The sequence below is a fragment of the Rutidosis leptorrhynchoides genome, chromosome 3, assembly GCF_046630445.1.
Source record: "Rutidosis leptorrhynchoides isolate AG116_Rl617_1_P2 chromosome 3, CSIRO_AGI_Rlap_v1, whole genome shotgun sequence".
Lineage (NCBI taxonomy): Eukaryota > Viridiplantae > Streptophyta > Magnoliopsida > Asterales > Asteraceae > Rutidosis > Rutidosis leptorrhynchoides.
In genome coordinates this window covers 133058321-133080995 of record NC_092335.1, presented here as the reverse complement: position 1 = coordinate 133080995, position 22675 = coordinate 133058321, and the positions used below count along the sequence as shown (strand labels likewise).

The 22675-nt window shown below is 34.3% G+C and overlaps 1 protein-coding gene across 1 annotated transcript; it reads left to right on the top strand.

The window, feature by feature from the left end:
• Positions 1-1560: 1560 nt before the first annotated feature.
• Positions 1561-2901, top strand: LOC139896833 (cell number regulator 10-like). Its single transcript, XM_071879475.1, has 4 exons — positions 1561-1745; positions 1849-1920; positions 2212-2424; positions 2548-2901. Exons 1-4 carry the CDS (start codon positions 1619-1621, stop codon positions 2622-2624), a joined length of 489 nt encoding a protein of 162 aa, XP_071735576.1. The 5' UTR covers positions 1561-1618; the 3' UTR covers positions 2625-2901.
• Positions 2902-22675: the final 19774 nt, after the last annotated feature.

Sequence of the window (22675 nt, the reverse complement as noted above, 5' to 3'; positions counted from 1 at the left end):
TGTGCTTAAACAAGTCCAAATACATGAAAAAACCTTTCATAAATGTCCTGGAACAACCCCATAACGTTTGGGATTCAAATGTGCCTTTTGGGTTGAAAAATCACCTTTTCAGTGAACTAGTATTAAGCCGCGCCGCAGCCTTGAGAGCCGCGCCGCGGGCTAACGAAGAACCTCACTTGAAAATTTGCAAAAAGCCTCGACCTTAAATTTATGCCTTAAGCCGCGCCGCGGGCCTGAGAGCCGCACCGTGGGCTAAGCCTGTCCAGCAACTCAAATTTCCACTTTATGGTTTTTCGTGCGTATGGCCTTTCAAGTCGCGTTTCGCATTTCTAATGTTCCAAATATTATTTTCAAGCTCACTAATATAACCTCAAACCATTTTACACTTTACGAACGTGTACTCCACACTCCCCAAATCCGTGTAGCGTTTCAATGGTCCGAGCACTTTCAACGTAGCAACCCAATCAACTAAAATGGCGTTGGATCATGCTAAAATCAACAACACTTCCCTGACATGTTGATGTTTTGTTCCAAATTGAAGATCTATAGTTGGGTTTGACCTGTTGTCCTGTTGTAATGGGCTTGCTTCTTCAAGATTAGTAGCTCAGGTATATAAATTAAATAAACTATGTCTTATTAGAATATAAGTATAGCCCAGTTGACTCGGTCCATTATAGTAATTAGGATTTAAGATATCATTTGTAATTTATAAATACCTTATCAATAAAGCATAGTACCTACGAAATTCAATTGTTTAACATGGTAATTATATGCAAACTCCAAAACTAAAACACGAAACTAAAAACTGAAACACGAAATGCGTAACTAATAAATAAAATGCAAATCTAAAAGTTGAAACTGAAAACTAAAACATGAAATGCAATATTGAAAACTGAAATACGAGTCTTAAAGTTGAAACTCGAAAGTGAATGCTGAAACACGAAAATAAAAATTGAAAACTGAAATGCGAAAACAAAAGTGAAAACTGAAATACAAAATAGAAGATTGAAACATGGGATTTAGAAATCATTCATCAATACAACAGATTTTAAAATCCTTCATCTATGAATCTATGAGATTTCATAGAATTTGATTTGAAAATCTTTTCAACCAATTTCTCGTATCAAATATGAGATTTATTGAGATTTGAAATGAAATTCTTTTAAATTTCACGAACAAAACGCCCTCTAGGGTGTTGCTTTTGCTAACAAAACAACCCATGCCGTGAGAATGCCTTTGTAACAAACTGCCTAACAAATGCTCTAATAATAATTTTAAACCAAAATCAAATGGCTGTACCCCTGGTTTAAGTTTAACAAATCAACTCATAAATCCAATTTGGTTTTACAAATTTATCCTTCGTTTCGTCTAATTAATTCATAGTGTGTAATATTCTATACATTAACTTGGTCTAAATTAATCAAATGAAGAATAATTCATGAATGCAAATTTATAGATCGAGGCTTCCGAGCAAAACCATAATGGCCAACTTTGTTTGACTAGTACATATTTATACATATCTCCCATATATAACCAAGTCTCCAACTTTGTACGTATAAATAAGCCAATTCTCACAAAACCAAAACAATTCATTCATCACAACCTTCATTTTTCAACCATGTATCCTTCCGGCCAGCCTATGCCACAAAATCCAGCCTACGTCACCGGTATCCCGGCACATCACTCGACCACCCCGAGTGAATGGTCCACCGGTCTTTGCGATTGCACCAAAGATTGTTCTAGTTGTAAGTGCTAGATTCATCGATCGTTCCGTAAGCCAAAAATAAACTAGTTAAACATTTTTACTGTTTTATTGAAATTTTGAATTATTTTGACCATGATTTATAGGTTGTTTGACATGTTGGTGCCCGTGCATTACTTTTGGACAAATTGCTGAGGTTGTTGATAAGGGAACTACTTGTAAGTATATATCTACCGAACGAATTTGTTCAATATTATATTGCAATAAATAGTTTTCAAGACATGGGCACATAATTATATACTTAATTAGTTGTTTAGTTTTATATATATGCATATAATATATAATTTTGAGTATCACCGAACTATTGTTTGAGTGGTAAAAAGTTTGGTTCTAGGCCCGTATCTTGAAAATATATAATTTTGAGTATATATACAATATACTAAATCAAAATTAATCATGCTAGCTTTTTTTATTAACGTTTTCTGTTGACATATGACGTATAAAAACAGCATGCGGTGTACATGGAGCCATTTATTCAATACTTTGTCTATTCACCGGATGTCAATGTATATATTCATGCATGTTTCGTTCTAAGTTAAGGAAACAATACATGTTGCCCGAGCAACCTTGCAACGACTGCCTTATACATTGTTGTTGCCAGACGTGCGCTATTTGCCAAGAATATCGTGAGCTACAGTATCGTGGACTTGACCCGTCTCTTGGTAATTACTAATTATATATTATCGAAATTAACGTTAGCCATTGGCTTAATAATTATGAGAAATTAAATGATCTAATGTGAGTATTTAACTATTTATTTTATTGTACGTTTTTGAAATATTTAGGATGGGAAGGAAATCTAGCAAGACAAAACCAAGGAGTTGTGATGCCACCAACTGGTCCCGGAGAAATGAAACGTTAAGTTATAAGTTTTGATGACAATTATCGAAGACGCTCTTTAATCATCATTAAGATTGTAAACATAAGATTTATTGTATATTATTCCATATTATCATTATCATTATCATTGAATAAGGTAATATAAATCTACCTTAGACAATTTAAAACAAGTGTGCTTCAACATGCTACGTATAGTACGTACTACTGTATTCGATATTTAAGACTTCAAGCAATATTTGTAATGAAACAAGTTTGCTTTTATGTGTATGAATAATTATTGTAATATCCTCTTTTTAGTTGTATACTCCGTAATATTTAATGTTAAATATTACTTCGTCTGTTTCATAAGTGTCATATTTGACTTTTCAAGGTTATACTTTCAAAACTTTGACTTCAAATATTTTTATTTGTGTTTTGTAGTATTTGATGAAACTTATATGAATGGATTCAATTTTAAAAATATGTTTTCATTGATATAAGTTTCATTAAATATTATATAACACAAATAAAAATAACAAAAGTCAAAATTATAGAAATATGACCTTGAAAAGTCAAATATAATACTTATTATGAGATAGAGAGAGTAATATTTAACGGTGTACATTCTTGGGTGAGATTTTATGGATAAGATCATAAGATGATCAATAACTTGCTTACATGCATGAAGCGAGTTGATAACACTCACGTAGTATTATTAATCATGTTGACCCAACTGTATTTCGTTTTCAAGTAAAATATCTTAGCAACTATGCCTTTCTAGTTCATTGTGGACGTCACATTAGACCATTTCTAGTGGTCACGCTGACGTCAGAGGCAGTTTTTGCGTTTTTTGCCCAAAAATCGCAAACTGGCTGTGAGTCAGCAGGGTCAGTGTCTGACCTTTTCTAGCAGTCAGGGTCAGTTTTTTGTGTCAGTTTTCAGTAGGGTCCACCAGTTTATTATTTTTTAAATTTTATTTTATTTGTAACACATTTTATATAAAAAAAAATATTGACGATTATTAAAAAATAGTAGAACACGATTAAAAAAAACTAATAATTAAAAATCCTAAACACGATTACAAATTTATTAAAAAAGTCCTAATCACGATTACAAATTTATATAAAAAAAAAGTCCTAAAACGATTACAATTAAAAACCTAAAATTACTTATTAAATCCTAAAATTACTTATTAATTACTAAATAATATAAAAAAATTAACGTCCATAGCGAGTGGGAGATCCCGAATCATGCGAAGACGTATCATCATCTCGACCGTTCCCCGCCGGAAGACTCCACACGTTCCGGCAGTACAACGCGATACGTTTGTTTTTCAGTTTTGCTATTCCGACCATCCGTTCCCACACGGCATCGAAACAAAACGCCTTGAACAAATTCGTGACCTCCTCACAATACCAAACGTCGGCGGCTTCGAAATCAACCCTATTGCGTATAAAACTTATACGCGTTCTACATCCCAGCCGGTGACGTCTAGATCGTTGAACGATTTAGTTTGCCCGTCATACCAATAGTTTCGGTTGTCGGAAAGCTCACCATCGTGATGAACGTCGAGGTTGATGTAGCAATGGTTGGCCATTTTTTGATTTGAGAATTGTGAAAATGGGTTTGATTGTGTAAAATTTGAGAGTAAAAATTGAAATGTTGTGTGTAAAAATGGGATGGAATGGATTATATTTATAAATAAAATTATGTATTTAAAAAAAAAAAATGAGTAAACGGCTCTATAGCCGTTGGGGGGACACAAACGCCACGTGGACCAATGAAATTCGAACAACAAATCTAACGTTTTTTTTCCGTCATAGTCCTAACTAACGCCCCATACTAACGGAAACTGGCGCCCCGTTAACGGCCTTCAGTTTCCGTTAGTTTTTCCACCTAATTTGACCTTGGCAAACTGACGGATCACTAGAAATGATCTTATATACTCCCTCCCACAAAGATTATCTTGTTTAATTTATTTAATTTTTTTTTTTTTTTTTGAAAGCCAAATATATTTCACACAAAAGAAGAATACAAAGGCGGGATCCTTACAAATTGATGAATCACCCATGCAAAAACACGAGAACATTACAAATATGCATTGGCTTAGAAGCCCTTCGTCGCATTTTGTTTTCTTCTTGTATCGGTCAGTGGCGAAGCCACTCTATGACTTGTGGGTGCACAGGCAACCAGTGCAATGATAAATTGATGTTTGTTATGTAAATATTTTGTAAGAATTCTTGGACTTTTAAAAGAGTGCTACCATTCAATTAAAGTTAGGGCACCGGCTCACAACTCAAATTATTCACACTTTTATCAGTTTATATCCACTTTTATTAGTTTATATCAACCTTGGTCCAATTCTTTAATAGCAAATTATTTAGTGGCTGTTTTGAATTTGCTTGCTTCCTAATAATAAAATTTAGATTGATATTGATTCAAGTATGATCTAAACGTTTGCGATATAATTTTACAGTGACAAGTACGAGTACTATATATTATCGTTTACTTGAAGTGATTATTAATCTTTGTAGTTCACTTTATGTAATATTTATAAAAAATCATTTCACTTTCAATGATCTAATTTCTTAAGGGTTTTTTAATGTTATACTTGTATTAATTTAGTTTAGTAATTACTTAGATTTTACGGTCAATGTTTTATAATTATTTTATGTCATATTAAGTTATCACAATTTTATTTGGAATCTGGTCAGATGTTATTCGTAATTAACTTTAAACGAGTGGCCTAGTGATTGAATGCTTGAAAATCTACAAATGAAACATATATTCAATCAACACTTGCCTTTCAATTAAAAATTGTTATTCCTAGTATATAGTAGTTCTATGAATTTGTACACACTATTAAATAACTATTGGTTATATACGGATGTAAGACACTATAACGATTTGTAAAAAAAAGAAAAGTAACATCAGATGGGGTAAAAGAGTTGCTAGTGTTACGGGTAAAGCAATTGTAGGTCGTTTTTCAATGAAAGAAATATATAGACGTTGATGTAGAATATAAATTTGTTTATTTGTAGGTATAGCGTATTTAAATTTTCATCATATATTTGTTATTATTTTATGCCCCCGGTAATCAAAATTTCTGGCTTCGCCCCTGTATCGGTTTGGGGATTTTTCATCTATTGATAAAGATTCTTTAATTTTAATAGTAATCGTTATTTAGCAAAAATAAAAAATAAAAATAAAAAAAAAAAGCAACACAAAGAGAAAAATGAATGATATGTGCAAATTATCTTCACTTAAATATAAATTATATAATTGTTTCTAAAATTAACCGGTTGTCATGTTTAATTGTATTTTGTCATAAAAAGAGAGAATATAATTGAAACTTTAAAAAAAATATTGTTATGCTAAGTAACTCACTATAAATGTGAATATTACGGAGTATACAAGAATTCACATATAAAACACACGCTTAAAATACAGCATGCGAATTTTGCATCACCATAAAATCGTGAAGCTACATGTACCAAACCAAATGCACCGATAAGCCTGTAGTAACGCACGACACACCTAATCTTTATCAAAGAATAAGTCGGGCAAACTCTTTATGTAATTATTATGTTTCCCAGCATATTAGAATGTAAATATTGTCCAGCCCAATCGTATAAACGGGCTCGGTCCATTAGATTTGTGTTAGGGTTTCTAGAATGTTCATGTAATCATTATATATAGTTGATCAATAATACTTAATAACCCACGAGGTTACATTATATAACATGGTATCAAATGCTTAGGTTTTCAACCGTTCTCTTCCTGTCACCGAACACCGATGTAACGCCGGTCATCCGCTGCCATCGAGTACTGGTGAGCCGCCACTTTTCTTACCTTCTTTCTCTTCGCGTTCCCTGTCCGCGAATCTACAATTCTATTTTCTTTATCTTCTCAATTATTCTCGATTAATTTTTTCATCTTTTCTCATAAGATATCTGGTTAATCTTATCTTCTTCTTATTCTTCATATTTTTCTCCCTTACTAAATATCTCGTATAGACCAATTGCCACTGTTATAACCCACGTGTCGCTATCTAATTCTTAAACTATCAAGCTTCTCATCTATGCTAACAAAACACGTGTTATAAACAATGGCATGAATCACCGAACCTGCACTCAGGAATAGTAATGCTTTGAAAAGGCGTGATTTATTAACTGAAAGACGCTAACCGAATAGTTAACATTGCTTAACACAGCGGGTAAACTTACTTCCGAGAGAGCAGCTTTCGCCTGGGTAATTCCCTAACGAGAACAAAAGAGCGTCGATCAGGGTCGTCCCGTTAATTTTCGGGGCCCTGTGCTGGATCAAATATATAGGGCCTTAGACATGAAAATTTTGTAACTAGTTACTATCATATACGCGAACTTTTATGTATTTTTCTTTTTATTTTCAGTTCGTCTTTTATTTGTTTATAAAAGAACTAAATAAAGTTTAAAGACCTAAGGGATAATTACAATTACAAGTAATATAATAATTAATTAATAATTAATTACTACTCCGTAATTAATACGTGGATGGTGCCGATCGAATAAAATGAAGCGGAGGCAAGATTCATCAAAATATTACTGTCGTAAGAATTAGATTTTATAATTTTTAAAATAAATATAATTAAATCAAGTAACAAGAATAACTAAATATAATTTAAATTACTATAAGAAAAAATACTACGTACCTAATATGAATGGAGTGAATGAATGGACGTGGATAGTTGACGCAGTTCGAGGCGAACAAAATGTCAGGTCAATGCACGGCGGATACTCATTTTCTTTTATAATTTATAAAACACTAGATTTTGAACCCGTGCGATGCACGGCTACTCAAAAAACTCATGTACATAGATTTTGATTACGTCTATTTTATATGGACCTGCTAATTTGAATAACTACATGTTGATCTCAAAACACACATGGATGATTTGGATCACGACTGGAGGTACATTTAGACTTAAATGTATCATTTATAAACAAAAACATTAATAAACAGTGAGATAAAAATGAATGTACATAGTTTTGATACAAGGGGTCATGTAGACCCAAACACAAGAAGAAGAAGTCGAACAATAACTCCCATGATGGCAATTAATTGAATATATCAAAAGTAAAACATAGGAAAGTATGTAAAAATATGGTCTCGATCTTTAAGCATGATATGGTCTTATTCTAAACATCCCAAAACCTCGCGTGTATCTCTTACCTGCAACATGAATATGACTAAATCATCATTAAAACAAATAAGAAAGCCATAGTGAGTATTGATATAATTGAACATTTATTATACTATTATCTGGTTAAAATACTTAAAACATACGAAGAATCAAACTAAGCCAAAAGTAATATCTTTATAAATTGCAACTACAATTTGCAGTATTATGCGAACAAAATAACGATGACTTACAAAATTAAAAAAACCGTACAAAAAAAAACTATAAAAGATAATATTTTTAATAACTTACACTTATGATAATGTGCAGAAGGGAAAAAGATGGATGATTTGAGTAAATGTGATGAAGATGACCACTGTATATATATTTAAATCCTGATAACACACGTTTATAATTATAATTATCTTAAATTTAAAATTTGATAGAATAAAATACTCCAGAATTTACGGATCATCTTAAATTCGTGGTTATTGTTGTGTTTTTTCCTTTTAAATTTTTTTTTATTTATCTTTATGCAATATTCATTAAGCTTAAATGTTGTTCACATCCTGATCCCATCCTAATAATAATACGTATTAATATTTAATATGCCTTTTAATCACACTTGACACTTGGAATTAACATTTGTCAATAAACCCGAATTTAACTCTTCTGCTGACAATTAGGCTAATTACAACTCTCTTTTATATTAGTATATAGATATAGATTAATAAATAAATGAAAAACAGATTATTGCTTAACGGACTAATGGTTTGGGCCCCAACGGATATGGGCCCTGTGCAATTGCATAGGCTGCACATCCCAATATCCGGGCCTGGCGTCGATGCAAAAGTAGCCCTTGACGCGAGGGAACGTCAGACAAGATGACCTCTTCTAACTAAGTTTTATATAGACTGAAAGCTAGAGAGAGACTAAGGTATTGTTCCGTTACTAGAGAATGCTCTTTCATGCTAGGCGTACCGACCCACTACGCTTGAGCCGCATCCCCGTTACACTGATTGGCTGGTTTTGGGCCATTAAAAAAGGCCTGATGGAAACGCTAGGGCTTGTTTCTAGGCTAACAACTCTCGGGATTTTATGTCAAAATGTGTACGTTTGGCGGGAACACTCCGACCCTCGATCTGTTTCTTTTGAAAATCCACTAAACCCACCCCTAAAGAGTCGGATGCCGGAAAAGTACCTCCCTCGGGTCCCCACACATTTGACAGAAGCAACCATCATCCCACTGCCACAAGAGTTATAAATTATTGCCACGAGTGGGGATTGAACCTACGACTATTTTATGTCAAACCTTCCCTTCCATATGACGGGTCCCAACTTCAAAGGTATCGGGTACCACTGAGCTATTTCTGGATTTTACAAAAATAGCACACATACTTTAAACCTACTATAATGGTGATGAGAATTTTTGGTGTAATGGTGAGTGGGGTGGGTTAGTTAACGCTGGCATGGTAGACGTGTGGGTAAAATGGGGAGTAACGAGATGAGAACTATTGGTGTGTTGTTGAAAGGGGTGAGTTAGTTGACGTTGTCGTGGTAAGTGTGTTAGTAAATTGAAAAGTAATGATGTGGCGTGTTGAGTGGTGTAATTGAGGGTTAGGTGAGGTTATTTTAATTTAATTTTCATTTAGTAAAAATTATTTTAATTATTATTTTGTTTAATTAGTTAAATTAATATAAGTAACTGATATAATAAAATAAATGTATAAAACAAACATAATTAAGATTAAAAAAACGATTACATCGAGTTTTTTTAGTATTTATTCTTGAGACCCGGTAAAAAAATTATTATTTTAGGTAATATTAAACTAATTATTTAACAACGGATATATAGTTGGTATTTTGTGCTCCATGTGTGCAGTCGTGTGCGTGTACGGGATTAGCAACTTTAAATATATAAACCTATACTACTATGACATCAGCACTAATGGGCAGAGTTCGAGTCAGTGTAGAATAGTGGTTGTGAGTACAGGATCGTCCCAGTGAATTTATTTTATCTATTCGTGCGTGTGATATATTATATATATATATATATATATATATATATATATATATATATATATATATATATATATATATATATATATATATATATATATATATATATATATATATATATATATATATATATATATATATATATATATAGGCACGATCCGTGGCTAAGCTTAAAACGATTACAAACCGGATAAGCAAATGTGGACCACAAAGTAACATAAAACTTCATTTTAGTTTAAAATGCATGGAATAGTAAAAAAGTAATTTTAATAATTATAATTAATAAGAATTAAATATACAAAAGTTAACATATTATGTATCACCTTCATCACTACCACCCACCACCACCCACCACCATCAACCACCACCATTACCACCCACCACTATTACCACCCACCATCACCCATCACCACCGCCACCACCATCAACCAGCCACTACCACCAACCAGCCACCACCACCAACCATCACCACCAACCACCACCACCACCACCACCACCACCCACCACCCATCACGACCACCACCACCACCCCCACCAATCACTACTACCCACCATCACCACCACCACGACTACCCACCACCACGACCACCCATCACCACGGCCACCCATCACCACCACCACCACCCAACACCACCACCCAACACCACCACCAACCACCCAACACCACCACCCACCTACCACCACCACCACCACTAACCACCACCACCACCCACCACCACCAACCACCACTAACCACCACCACCACCCACCACCACCAACCACCACTATCACTACCCACCACCACCCACCACCAATCAACACCACCCACCACTACCCACTAGTACCACCACCCACCACCACCACCACCCACCACAACCATCAACCACCACCACCAACCACCACCACCACTACCCACTACTACCACCTACCACCACCACCACCACCACCCACCACCAACCACCACCATCAACCACCATCACAACCAACCACTATCACCACCAACCACCACCACCCGCCACCAACCACCACTATCACCACCCACCACCACTTATCACCAACCAACAACACCCACCACCACCAACACCACCACTAACCACCACCCACCACCCACCACCACACACCACCACCAACCATCACCACCACCCAACACCACCACCCACCGCCACCCATACCACCAACCACCACCACCACCCACCACCTACCACCACCACCACCACCACCCACCACCATCACCGCCACCCATCACCACCCACTACCAACCACCACCACCCACCACCACCACCACCACCACCACTCGCCTCCCGCCACCACCACCACCCGTCACTATGACCACCACCACCACCCACCACCACCACCACTAACCACTAACCACCACCACCAACCATCATCAACCACCACCAACCGCCACCACCACCACCACTATTATCCACCACCTACCACCACCACCCACCATCACCACCCACCCCCATCAATCAACACCACCAACCACCGCCACCCACCACCACGACCACCACCCACCACCACGACCACCACCCACCACCAACATCACCAACCATGCACGACCACCAGCCACGCACCACCACCCACCACTACCAACCACGACCACCAACCACGACCACCAACCACCACCAACCATCACAACCATCACCACCACCACCAACCACCACCACCAACCACAACTAACCACCCTAACCACCACCAACCATTAGAAAAACATTTATCATTCATCGAAAAATATTTATCATTCATTAAAAAAAATTATCATTCTCATCAGAGAATTATCATTCATCTAAAAATATTTATCATTCATCAAACATTTATCATTCATTGAAAAACGTTTAGCATTCATCGAAAAACATTAATCATTCGTCAAAAAATAATTATTATTCATCGATTATCATTAATCGAAAAAAAATTATAGTTCATTGAAAAACATTTAACATTCATCGGAATTCAATTATCATTCATCAAACAGTTATCATTTGATCAAAAAATTATCATTCATCAAACATTTATCATTCATTAGGAAAAATTGTCATTCATCTAAATTATTTTTCATCAAAGAGTTATCATTTTTTAAAAATCGGTTATCATTCATAAGAAAACAATAACCATTCATCACAAACTGATTATCATGCATTAAAATATTTTATATCATCAAACATTTTAATAGGCTTACAAAAGTAGTTGAATTTCAAATAGTTGATATAATATGATTAGTATTATAAAAAAGAATAGGGCATTCCGAGAATCGAACTAGGGACCTCCCGCACCGAAAGTGAGAATCATACCACTAGACCAAATGCCCAATTATCAAACAATTATCATTCATCTAATTGTTGTCTTTCATATAAAAAAAAACTTATTTTTTTATCAAAAAATGGTTATCTTTCATCATAATGCTATCATTCATTAAACACTTCTCATTTATCAAAAAACAGTATCATTCATCAAGCATTTATCATTCATCAAAATACCCGATAATTGATAAAAATACCAAATGAATGATAAAGGTAGCTGATGAATGATAAACGATGAATGATAAAAGAACGTGATGAATTATAATAAGTATCCGATGACTGATAAATATATCCGATGAATGATAAAAATACCCAACGAATGATAAAGATAGCTGATGAATGATAAGCGAAGAATGACAAAATAACGTGATGAATGATAAAAATGAAGATGAATGATAAAAATGAGGTGATGAATGATAAAAATGAGGTAATGAATGATAAAAAAGAAGGCGATGAATGATAAAAAGAAGGTGATGAATGATAAAAATTAGGTGATGAATGATAAAAAGGAGGTCAATGATAAAAAAAAACGTTTTAATGAATGATAAAAAATGATATAATGAATGATAAAAGATTTGCAAAAAAAAAAAATGAAGCGAAGAATGATAAAAAGCAAGATGAATGACAAAAAAGAAGGTGATGAATGAAAATAATAAGGTGACGAATGATAAAAAAGAAGGTGATAAATGATAAAAAAAAACAAGATGAATAATAAAAAGTAGGTGATGAATGATTAAACACAAGATGAATGATAAAAAAAGATATAATGAATGATAAAAAGGAGGTGATGAATGATAAAAATGAGGTGATGAATGATGAAAAACAAGATGAATGATAAAAATGAGGTGATTAATGATAAAGATGAGGTGATGAATAATAAAAATAAGGCGATGAATGATAAAAAAAAATAAGATGAATGAGAAAAAATTAGGTGATGAATGATTAAAATTTTTTATCATTCATTAGGAAAAAAAGAATTCAAAAAATGGTTAGTCGGGTATACCTGCTTTGCATCGTCCTTAAACTTATCTTTCCCAACAGCCATGTCAATCAAACTATTACACTCCATGGATTTGGCACGAAGCATGTGATTAGCTTTGTCAGTTGCACTCATCAGTCAAGTAAGCATAACTTCATCATAAATTCATAATACTTATGAAAATGCTCCTGGTGATCATAGACTATATGTGAGAAGCAGAGTGAAAAGCAAATACGCACGTTTAGTAGAAAAAAAATTAATGTCTAATACCTGCGATGGGTCAACAACTGATGCCAAAGCAGTTAAAGACCAAATTTTTTCATATTGTGAGGCAATAAGCATTGCACTCTTGCCAAGACATTGAAGTTCTCTTCTAGCAACTGTACAATGCTTCCACCAATCGTTGGTTGTAGGCTGATCACAAAACAACATGATTTAAACCAGTAAAATAATAAAATATAACCAAATTATGCAATTTGAAAATGGATCCATAGAACCAAATTTTATAATACATGAACTGGACAGTCAGTTTCACCATAAGACCAGATCTTTTCCAAGCCAAAGATTGGTAAACAAACTCAAAAACTTATGAATACAGAATAATGTTACAAGTCAGCCAAACCAACAAATATTATGAAAGTAATTTCTAAAAGTAATGCATAATTAACAAATAATGTTGTCAATTTCACAGAATAATGTTGAAGTAATGCATTAAAGTAGTAAATTTTTGAAACAACTTCATCCAAAACAATTATCATTCATCGGAAAATAGTTATTATTCATTAAAATATTATCATTCATTAAAATATTATCATTCATTAAACAATTATTGTGCATCAGACAGTTTTTAATCATAAAACAAAGAACACTAGTTAAAGAATCATGCAATGATGCAAGGAACAATGATAATGAAGTACACAAAAATAACATATGTTGATGATCATACCATTATGCGTGTTACAAACAAACATAATGGTACAAACCTGCATTGAGTGTTTTTAGTATTGAGTAATGCATCAAATAAACAAATTAGGCTCAATGAGGCAGGTTTTAAATAGGACGATCTGTATGTAAGTCGCCCAAAAATTAGCACCTTCCTAAATCGATGATTAGATTATCGCTATTGGAACTAGAAATTCTCTCTGATTATATTTAGTGTATAACCATGCAAAAATTATTCAAAAAATAAATATAATCATAATAGATACTCCGTATTAGTAATCATTCATCAGATTTTGCTTATCATTCATCAGATTGTGTTTATCATTCATTTAGATTTTTTTTACCATTCATCAGATATTTTTTTGTCATTCATCAAAATTTTAGTCATGTGTGGCTTCTATAAAGACAGTTTACTTGGGCTAAATAAGTTGTCTAGGTAATTAAAACACCTTTAATGTCTTCAAATAAACCAACAAGCTACTAAGCTATGTGATAAGCACCTAAACACTCCTTTATAACAAATCATCCTTTAAAACACCTTTCATTCTTACATTTAAGGCTTATACAAACCATCCATGACTATAACAAATCGATATAAATAAATTTCCATCTAAACTAAAAGATCACTCAAATATTCTTAACACAAATGTGTTATATCTAGAGAGTACGTGCTTTGAATTTCTATCTAAAATAAACTAGAGTATTCACATTCGAATCTTGATGAATCAATAAAACTTTAAGCATTGGGGACTACCAGTACCGCTCTACACCTCTACTATCCTATGACCCCCGATTTGTTCGCAAAACAACCCAATTTATTAACAGTGTAGTAACACAGCAAAAGCCAGCAGTATACTCATAGACGTATAGATAACATTTTCTACATATAACAGCACAACTACCTACCAATACACATAAACACATCCAATACATCATTCTTAGATCAACTCAAAAAATATATACTCAACAAATAGTACTGAACAATTAAGCCGATTTTAAAATAAGAAGGAAAATAACAGCTAGAACCTTAATTATAATTTTCAGATGCTTAACAAGTTCGGAATCAGCTGTCGGTTCATGAAAATGCTCTGCATCAAACACAGATAGCTCATTACACATCTCAATTAATATTGATAAGTATCAATACAGGTATAAATGTAAATTATATATGTATATATACAAGAGAAAGAAGTTGAACCATGAGGATTATTTACTCCAGTGTGGTCTATGGATACTTTGGCGGACGTTTGAGATGTGAGTTCATCGGATAACTGAGAGTACGCCAGATTTTCATCGGATAACTAAGAGTCCGTCGGATAACTAACCAATCTCAAAATACTTTCAACAAGGTGTGATGATTCTTCAAAGAATGATGAATATTCTCCATCTAAATGATGAATTTTGAGATGTTTGTGGTTCGATTTTGGATTAGAAACCTTGATAGTTATTAAGAAATGAAACCCTAATTTGAATCGAATCGCGTTATGTTTTCTTTTTTCTTTCTATTATGTGTTTTATTAAATTGAATTACCAAATTATTTAATTGCCCCTCAGCGTTTTTTAGACTTATTCTTTAATATTATGGAGTGTGTGGCCCATATTTACTTATTCAGTTTGTACTCCAAAATTTGCTTAGCCATGGATCATTCCACTATATATATATATATATATATATATATATATATATATATATATATATATATCACACACACACACTGGAGGTTTTGTATTGTAGGAGCAATTGATAGTTTTGTATTTAAATCAAATAAAGGAAAGGAAGAATGCTGGTTCGGTTGGGGGATTTTATGTGTAAACGAATCTCATTTTAAGAGCATCTTCTCAAATGACTTTGAGTGTTTAAATATGAACATCAGGCGCGTTAATCCCTCTATTCGAGAAGTATACCTAACTGTCACTTAAGTGCCACTAAGGTTAAACGTATGATGTGATGGCCCGTCAAGTACCCTTAACAGCTCCGTCACTTGGTCCCACTTCTTGATCGAAACTCTATATGAATTTAATAAACAACGTTGTATTCTTTATTTTAAAATGATTTTCTAAAAAGGAAACCCACCAAAATATGTAGTTCTAGAAAAACACAACATATGTAAAAGAACTAAAGTTGACCAAAAACAAGTCAACCAAACACCCACAATGTAATAAACCAAAATAGAATGCAAAGTTTAATGTTTAAACAAAAATCTGCCAACATGCATGCAGACCCTCTATCACAGCGGAAGCCAATTAATCAAGTACCTGAGAAAATATGCGAGTAAACTGTCAACAAAATGTTGAGTGAATTATAGGTTTTAAGATAACGAATAAACTTTAGACCACAAGATTTCAAATGTTTGAAAACATAACATATTATTCCATTTATGCATGAGTCACCTGGTAACTTGATATAGCCAAAACGGACGATTTTGTTCGTGCGGTGTCGTTAGGCCGCAGTACGTCAGATTCGGTATAGCACTCAGAGGTTGTCGTTTAATTTATATTGTGCAGGGCCTAAATTTACTTTTACTTTCTAATGTAGAAGGTGTAAGTTAACCTAGGGTCGTGCTTTTGAATGGTTTAACGAATTGAAGATCAAGTGGATAATTGTCTTTTATTTAAATTACCTTGATAAAGGATAGTAGTTTGTTTAAGCTAAAAGTCCTAATTGCGAAAAAGTATATAAAGTGGGAGGATGTTCGGAGTGTGCAGATCAAGGCAATGTTGACCAAGATATTAGTTTGGGCTAGGGAAAGGTAATTATGTTGATATTAAAGCTTATGATTGAAATGGTGTAGATCTGGTTGGATGAGCCAATTACACAGACCTACTTATCTCTAGACTCTCAGAGTTCTCATTGAGTACTGAAAAGTATGTCACGTGGTTGTATAACTGAAATGTGACTATACCTCGAAAGTTATCCCTAGTAAAGCACTAGGTTTATTAGTGAGTTGAGTTCTAATCCTAACCCTCGTTATCAGTTTGGTTAACTGAATAACAACGTGCCATGTTGATTGAACACTGATCACAAATGAAAGGAGTCCATCGGATTAAGTTGACAAAACCTTAAATGAGAACTAACAACCATTTCATCATACTAATGAGATCAAACCAAGACAAAAATTATACATCATTAAAGTTAATATACTGATAGTAAAGCATATAGAAACCTAACAGGTACCTAAACAGTTGATATGACTTAATCCTAGGGTAACAATCAAACAAGAACATGCAATAGGTTTGGGTCATACAGTCAGGGCACTAGCTAGATCTTAACAGCTCCTAAGAGATCTCTTTAGAACAATCAATAGGTATACTAGGTCATTCATGTCTCAATTCCTAGGTTCCGTGTTCTAAAAGTGCATTAAATGCCTCTCGGGAACTCCAGCCATACCGAGTTCATAGAATCTTCAGATACAGTATAACCAGGGGTCTTAGTCCTATGAAGTAGCTAAGTTCATATAGGTGGACAAGTCCTGATCACAACCTAGGTTGGTCAATCCTTAAGATGCTAGCATACAAATCTATCAGACTTCCTAGTCAGCATAATAACGATAACCGTACTAACTTAACATAATTACGCTAACTCAAACTTCTATCATGGCAACATACAGATTAATTAAGCTATCATGGTAATATCGGAATGCATTATTAGACATAAAAGGTGAGAATACATGTTTAATACAAAAGACAAGCGTTTCGGATAAGAACCTGAAAAGGCCGAAGAAATCTGTCCGAGATCGCAGGGACTCGCCGGGATATCCTCCGGAAAATAAAAGCTAAGCTAGCTACTACTAAAAACTAACCTAAAACTTGAAAATATAAAATGAATTGTAAATTGAATGTGTGTTGAATTGGATGGAGAAGGCCCTATAAATAGACTTGGATTTCTGCCTGCAAACGGCTGGCAGGCCGTTTGGCAGGCCATTTGGCAGGCCGTTTGCCAAGCCAGCCCGTTTGCAGGGGTCATTTGTTGAGCCCGTTTGGCAGACCGTTTCTGAGCCAGGCAAGCCGTTTAGCAGGCTGTTTGGAAGGCCGTTTGGTAGGCCGTTTGGCTTGCCTGGTCAGCCTGATTTCCTGAATCGTAACTTGTTTTCTTGCCTTTCATTGTTTTCGCTCTAGATTCTTCATTTTAGCTCCGTTTTACTTGATTCTTTTTGCATCGCCTTTGTAATTACTTAATCTACAAGATTAACCGACAAAGCAATTATTTTTGCGATAAAGTTTGGAACTTTATGGGTTTTAGGGCCCAATATCGGGGGTATAAACGTGACTTTTTGGCCGATATCAAATACCCCACACTTAGCTTTGCTTGTCCTCAAGTAAATAGCGGGAATATAAGGATCTTTCTAATAGATTCTCCCTCGCCTATCCTCAGTTCTTTTATTATGCCTTCATCAGAAGTCGTCACATCTTTCGAAAGTATTAGAAAAAGTTTCTAACTTTGATGGTTTTAGTTGCTAGATTCCAGTCACGTCCATAGTGAAAAATGCGTACTTTCCAACTCTCAGATGTAGAGTGTACATGACCAGGCTTCTTACTAACGGATCACTCATATCACTCAAGTGTTTAGGGTGCCCTAATCTAGTTGTATTGTCACTCAGAAGCCAGTCGTGTAACAGTTCTCATCATACGCTTGGTAAAGCATCGATATCTCCACCGGTTAAGTAAGGACGGCACTGATCTTCTTCCTAGGCATTCTTTCAAGAGGAAGACGGGTTATAGGGTTTGAAAATTTTATGAATGGGTGAAAGCATTGGCAAAAGTGTGTGGGGGCAGAGAGGGCGGCCACCCCCAGTGGATTTTTTCCAGTGTAAAATTTTCGGGTTTTTCGACTTTGCCCCCGGTGGATTTTTTTTGCCCCCAAACCTACATATTTTGCCCCAAAACCCTCAAATTTTTCCCCAAATTCTCCAACTTTTGCCCCAAAATCTTCAAATTTTGCCCTAAAATCTCCAACTTTTGCCCCAAATCTTCAAATTTTGTCCAAAAAAATTGCTATGGTTTAAAAATTTTTTTTGCCCCCGGTGAAAAAAATCCTAGTTTCGCCTCTGGGTGAAAGGTGTCCAGATCTTTTGATTTTCAGAGAGAATTGATAGATTTTAATTCTTCAGGGCATTCTTTTTGGATAGAGAATGGCTTAAGTTCCGTAAGAGTTTTCCTCGGAAGATGCGGATTTTGCTAAGACTTTGTCTAGAATTTTCTCGGCTCTTCCAGTAATTCTTCTCTGGGCAACTTCTCGGGTTTTCTTGCCTTTATTAGAGACTTTCCTCTTTCACACATATTTTTTTAGCATACCATTTCTTCATAACTTTTGTTATTTATTCCTGGTGCCCAGAGAGGAAGTGATATTTCACCGAAAATAGGTCTTTGACCTATCAAAAACAGTCGGGAGTTCGGAATCTTTTCAACAAGTGCTTTTGAAGCGAATTTGATCGATCTATCTCTTCATCAATCTCTGGAGCTTTTGATAAATGGAAAGGGAATGAAGGTGAATGGGTAGTGTATTTTTGGGAGTGAATTTGGGGTGAATATTTCTGATTCATCAACTCTTTATGTGCGTTGGTCGGGTTTAAATTGCGTGGAGTGAAAACGAAAACGGATGGCTTTTTGTCTTCTCTATTCAGAATAATTTCGGAAGGAGCATCGCACCTACACCACGTATGGCGCTCACTAACCATTGGCCTCGAAACGAATGTTGTAACAACCCTGTTTTTTCCGTCACTTCCGTTAACTTTCTGTTAATTAATTTAACGGCGATTACTTGACTTTTATGTGTTTATGTGTAATAAATACATACTTGATCCTTGGAGGGTTACAATAATTAAGATGAGTTAATATTAATTCGAATAAATATTTCAGATAAAGAAATACGATAAAAACGATACGGTTTTGATAGCTGCTTTTTGAGCAACGAAACGCTCGGGTTTATTTTAATAATTATTTTAATAATTATTAACTTTTAAAAAATATTTAATTTATTGGGTTTGTAATAAATTGAACATTTGGTTGCGTTTTAACGATCGGTTTAGCATTCCGGGCCTTCGGTACGTCTAAACAGCACTTGAAACGGACCACGATAACGCGCTTTTGAAAAACGAGAGACCGGGGCACCATGGTGGGCCATGTTCGGCCGAACCCACCCCACTCCCCCCTTGAATTTCTATTTTGGGCTTATGACTAACTAATTATCCACTAATACTATTTTAGGCCTTAACTATATAATACTAGACCTAACCTAATTTTACTGCATAATACCCTAATCAAAAAAAAAAAAAAAAAAAAATAAGCAGTCGACATTCTCCCTGGCTCCCTCCCATCGTCGATCACCACCAACCCCACATCACCTTCAATTTTTGATTTTTAGAACAAACCTTGAACACGAATCTTGCAATTCTCTTCATTCTCTGCGCATAGGTGTAATAAATTTGACGATCAAAGGTATAAACACATAAAACCTAATTCTTAAAATCAAATTTTTATTAAGGTTTCATGATTTAGGTTGTCTATTTCTCAAGTCTTGATGTTTGATGAATGTTAGATGCGAAAAATTGTCCGTTTTGATTGATTTATATAAAAAACGAAATCTATACTGGTGTGTACAGAAATTTAAAATTTTCAAGTGCATGATATTATGTGATATTTAGATTCTTCATGAAAAACTATTGATTTTAGGCTTTGGATTCGCTGGATTTTGTTTCCGGATGATCAAGTTATGTCCATTTGAAATTAACGTTGTGTTTTGTTGATTGATCAGAAATCTGGGTTTGATAGACCACGAATTGGTTTGTAAATTTAGTATCATTGGATATATAATTTAAAAATACTCACTTTGCACTAGGATATCATGTCATTTGCTTGAGTATAACTTGTGATATGCTTGATTTAGTGAAAATGTGGAATTATACAGCACTTGCATGAAAACAGCCTTGTATATTAGAATGTGTTAACTTTTGGGTTTAAACCTTTACATATTTGAAATATACACAAAAATTAATTCACTTTTCATGTAGATATCATAGTCTAATTGTATCTATATCTTCGGATAATCGCGTACGAATGTGACTAGCTAAACTAGGATCGAATCAGCAACTCGCTCTCTGTTTTATACTCTGTGATTTGTGTTTTATGATTTAGCATGAATGCTTCTGGAAAATTAATCTTGACATGATATGTGACATATGGTTAGTTAATTGCAATCTCTGAAACCTTATGAATTGGGCACACTAGAGCCATAGATTGTGTAAATTCTGAAATGAGCTGAAAATAGGACATCCAACTTGCACGAATAAAATGTAAAATTTGGCTAAACAAAAATTGCTTATCTTGTGATATGTGATAGTTTGACTTGTCCTTGAACCATGGCCACTAATCTTGTATCAATTTCATGTCCCTAACTCAGGCTATAGCCAAAACGAGATCAGTGCGCGGTCAGAAACTGACTTGGCAAACTATAAATGTACCCCTTCTGATTCCTGACTTTTAATCATCGTATGAGACCCTGGCCGGACTTTTTGGAATCGATTTTGAGTATACTTATGATCTGGAGTTTTTCATGTTTACATGAATTTTTGTCTATGAACTACTATGCGAAGTTTGCTACATGTACATAAACTTTATGCATGACGATAAACTGAAATTGTGAAATTGACCAGTTATGATCTAAAACGTGTTGTTTGACTTAGGTTTGACATGTTGACCAATATTTGACATGAACCTACTGATGTTGACCTTAGTTGACTACTTTGACCAAGTTTGACTTTTGGTTTGACTTTGGTTGACTTTGTTTGACTTAGGTTTGACATGTTGATCAATATTTGACATGAACCTACTGATGTTGACTTTAGTTGACTGTATGTTGACTTCTACCTTGAAACGCGTCGAGTAGAGCAATAAGACAACTTATACTATGAAACCACATTTGTTTAAGACATATTTATTGACCAACCTAAATACGTATACTTAGGTTGCATTACTCGGCACTAAACCGTACAAGTTATTTGTCCACTTTTCAATCCGAGCTTTATTCTAAGGTGAGTCTACAGTCCCACTTTACTTACTATTTTTGGGATAAGAATACGTGCTGTTGTACTTACATTTTCAAATGCTTTTATGTTGACACGAGTACTGATGTTCTGCGAGGTGTATATAAAATAGCTTATATTTTACAAGGAAATACTATTAAATACGATACAATTTTACTCAAGATATTTATTTATTTATTGAATGAATATACTTAAACCTTGCTACAACACTTATAGGCAGTGTACCTAATCGTACAGTAGTGTAGTTTTTAGTAAGTCCGGTTCGTTCCACAGGGAAAATCTTTTAATCAAAGCTTAACGCTATATTAGTTTTATTTTATAAAAATACAAATATATATGAGTAATATTATTATTATAAAGGGGGGGTTTTACCGTTTAATGACCGGTTTGTCGATTTTAAAACTTTAGTCGCAGTTAAAGCAAAATGTAAAATATTAAATAAATAAAAGACTTAATTTAAAGCGTAAAGTAAATAACGATAATGAAATTGCGATAAATAAAAGTGCGATAAAATAAACTTGCGATAATTAAAAAGTACGATAATTAAAAGTGCAATTAAATACAATAACAATAAATAAAAGTGCTATAATTAGAAGTGCAATTAAATATAAAATAAAGGAAATTAAATATGAAATAAAAGAATTATGCTTATTTAAACTTCCGTAATCATGATGTTTG